This window comes from Cucurbita pepo, unplaced genomic scaffold (assembly GCF_002806865.2).
Source record: "Cucurbita pepo subsp. pepo cultivar mu-cu-16 unplaced genomic scaffold, ASM280686v2 Cp4.1_scaffold002463, whole genome shotgun sequence".
Classification (NCBI taxonomy): domain Eukaryota; kingdom Viridiplantae; phylum Streptophyta; class Magnoliopsida; order Cucurbitales; family Cucurbitaceae; genus Cucurbita; species Cucurbita pepo.
Window position 1 is genome coordinate 1 of NW_019648516.1, and position 2,899 is coordinate 2,899.

The following is a 2,899-nucleotide window of genomic DNA, read 5'->3' on the forward strand; positions in this document are numbered from 1 at the left end:
TCAATGCTACTCAATTACATAATTCAATCAAACCAAAGTAATTTTGATGATGGAAATGTGGAATTGAAATGCTGAATGAAATATTCTTCCCAGACCTCTTTTTGCTGCCGTAGGCGCTTTAAATAAGTTGATTGTTTCTTGCGAAGCTCCATGGAGAGGTTCTGAAGGTCAGTGGCAAGAGATCGCTGCATCATAAGAACATATAACATAAAGTTTAGGACAGAACCCCAATACCTGAGAGAGATTACCAGAGGAAATGAGATGGTAAAAATAGTATTTAGAGAAAATAGACATCAAAACATATGGATTTCTTAATGAAACCAACAATTTCACCTTCCCTACCTGCCCATTATCCCGCGTTGAACCCTAAAGATCAGCTAGAATATAAGGCTTGCAATAGACTATTACACTAAGCTGTCAAGAGGAGAAAACTCATCTATGTTTCCAGCCATGAAAAGTAGTAAAATGAAGGATCAAATACATTTCAGAAGCTAGATTAGATGCAGAAAAATAAGTACAAAACTAATGGAGTTGGACCTAAAGAAGCCATTCGGGTTTGTTATTGAATTTCCTAATAATGAAAATGCAAGCTGAGCAAAAACGAGCGTCTTCATGCCTCGAAGTTACTTATCGAATGATATGGAAGGCTCAAAGGCATTGGTATTGGGATGTGACTAAAGGGAAGTCATAAAAGATATAAGGGACGCCTGGAAAACTGACTATGGGAAAAACAGCAATGCAAATGAGGTAGAACAGAGGAGTGTCGAGTGATGAGAAGAATCAAAGGCAATGTGTCTCTGTACTACTGCAACTTCGCCAAGCCCAGAACTTTTTCTCCTGAACTTTAAGCGATATTATATGAAGTTTTGCATGACTGAAAGCTCAGAGAGAACACGAAAAACAGAGAGAGCAGCTCTTTGTAAGAGAAGTAGCTTAATAAGCCAATAAATGTTCCACACAACCATTTGCATCTTCAAGTTATACCTGAACATTTTTTCTGATATTGGAATCTTCTGAAGGTCCAGCTACGGAAAATCTCTTGAGCCCCTTCTCCGATTTCTTGATTAAGTTAGTTATGTCTTGCGTGAGAGATTCAATTAACCGTTGATCTTCTTTATCATCTCCAAATGAAGGCATTAAAGCCTTTGCATGAGCTTTAGCTAACTCCATCATCTTTACTCGTGCACGCTGCACATTTGCAGCTATTTCTTCGGATACATCCACCCAAGCCGGAGGTAGACCCACAGTAAGAGCACCCTTACTGTAGACACAAACAAAGAAATAACTCATAACCAATAATATAATGATATGGGAAAAGGAAAAAATGTTGAAGTACAAGTATGCTTTCCAAACTTTGATGTGTGTAATTCTATTTTCTCTGTTGAGATCGTTAACTAATTAATATTTTGACATGCTTATTGTATAGATATTGACCGATTTGTCCGGATGAATTTTGACTTACTTGACATGAAAAAATAGATAAAAGAAAGAAGCGGTCGGTAGGACTACTAAAATGGAATGCTACACCAGCAACTTGGCTAAGACAGAGAGGAGCGAAGCAACTCGACCATATCAAATTCATTTCATAGATTGTACATTGTACCGTCTTTTCTTTTGTCCAACTATGCATTTTTTTTGTTTATTTGTCTGTCTACTCATGCCAAAACAACCAACATTTGTTCAATAAGTATGACATATCATCAGTAAGCTAATAATGTTAATGGAACTACATAGAACAACAATTTAAATGGGTCAAGATGTAATTGAAACTTGTCTAAACAAACAGAAGCAGAGACTAAATTTGAAAACGAACCAAATAAGAACGAAAAAAACCAGACATTCTGCAAATCATTATGAATCCCATCTAATGCTTAGAAAGGTTTTCAAAGTTTCCTTGGTTTTTCCGCCATTATTGTACACATGCCTCCTCCGCCTCTGTAATGACGATCTCACACTTTCTCATCTTAAATACTTTTAACTAATCTTAATAACCTTAGAAATAAAATTTCTCATCTCCTTTGTCCATGAACGGGGTAACTGTCACTAAATCTCAATTTCGACAAGATCGTACCAAGCGATCTCTTGAAACAAAAATCCACGATAAACCGTTTTCCACTATCCAACAATGAATTCTCAATGCTAAGCCAAAAAAGAGATTTGGATCAAATCCACATAAACCGCAAATTACCAGCATACAGTCACACACATGTATATAGACAGAGATAGACCTTGAATTACCCGGATCCTCAGTACTTAAGGGAGCGTACGACCGATTCGGATGCAACAACGACGAGCTAACCAATTCAATCACCGGTCCACCAGTGCCAGAGCTAGTCGATGGCGATGCAGAAGCAGGCGAAGAGCCGGTAGGAACCCTCACACTCCTCAACGCGTCCCTGTATTTCCTAAAAATCAAAGTCCGATTCCTCGACGCCATGGGGAGAAGGAAAAAGAGCGCGAATTCTCGTTGCAAAGAATTCCAAAACTCTTCAAACTCGGTAGGAGTCCAGGGATCTGTAAGAAATTGTTCAAGTACAAAATCTCATAGCACCGGGAAAATAAACTCGAACGAAGGGGAATTTCCGGTCAGGTAATCAGAGATCAAGGCAAGGGGAAGGAAATGCGGCGGCCGGAGGGAAGTCACGTGCTCGACGATCAGAGACTTACCGACAAAGTTACGTTATAGAATTGAAGAAAATCGGAAACCGATGGCTCCCGCGAAGACTATAGAACTCCATCGGCGTCAGCTTTGTTAGCGTGTTTTGGGCCTTACTGAAATGGGCCTAATTATTTAGATTTTGGGCCTGGGCTGCATAATTAAATTCCCTTTTGGGCCTGGGCTGCATAATTAAATTCCTTTTTGGGCCTGGGCTACATAATTAAATTTCTTTTTTGGGCC

The 2,899-nt window shown here is 39.1% G+C and overlaps 1 protein-coding gene across 1 annotated transcript; it reads right to left on the bottom strand.

Annotated features, from left to right (window-relative positions):
• Nucleotides 1-33: 33 nt before the first annotated feature.
• Nucleotides 34-2,713, bottom strand: LOC111786693 (syntaxin-41-like; the record flags this gene model as incomplete). Its single annotated transcript, XM_023666923.1, has 3 exons — nucleotides 2,229-2,713; nucleotides 985-1,261; nucleotides 34-185 (listed from the first exon to the last, which is right to left on the bottom strand). Coding segments are annotated over exons 1-3 (638 nt in total), but the record flags the coding sequence as incomplete, so codon positions are not given.
• Between the last annotated feature and the right edge of the window lie 186 nt (nucleotides 2,714-2,899).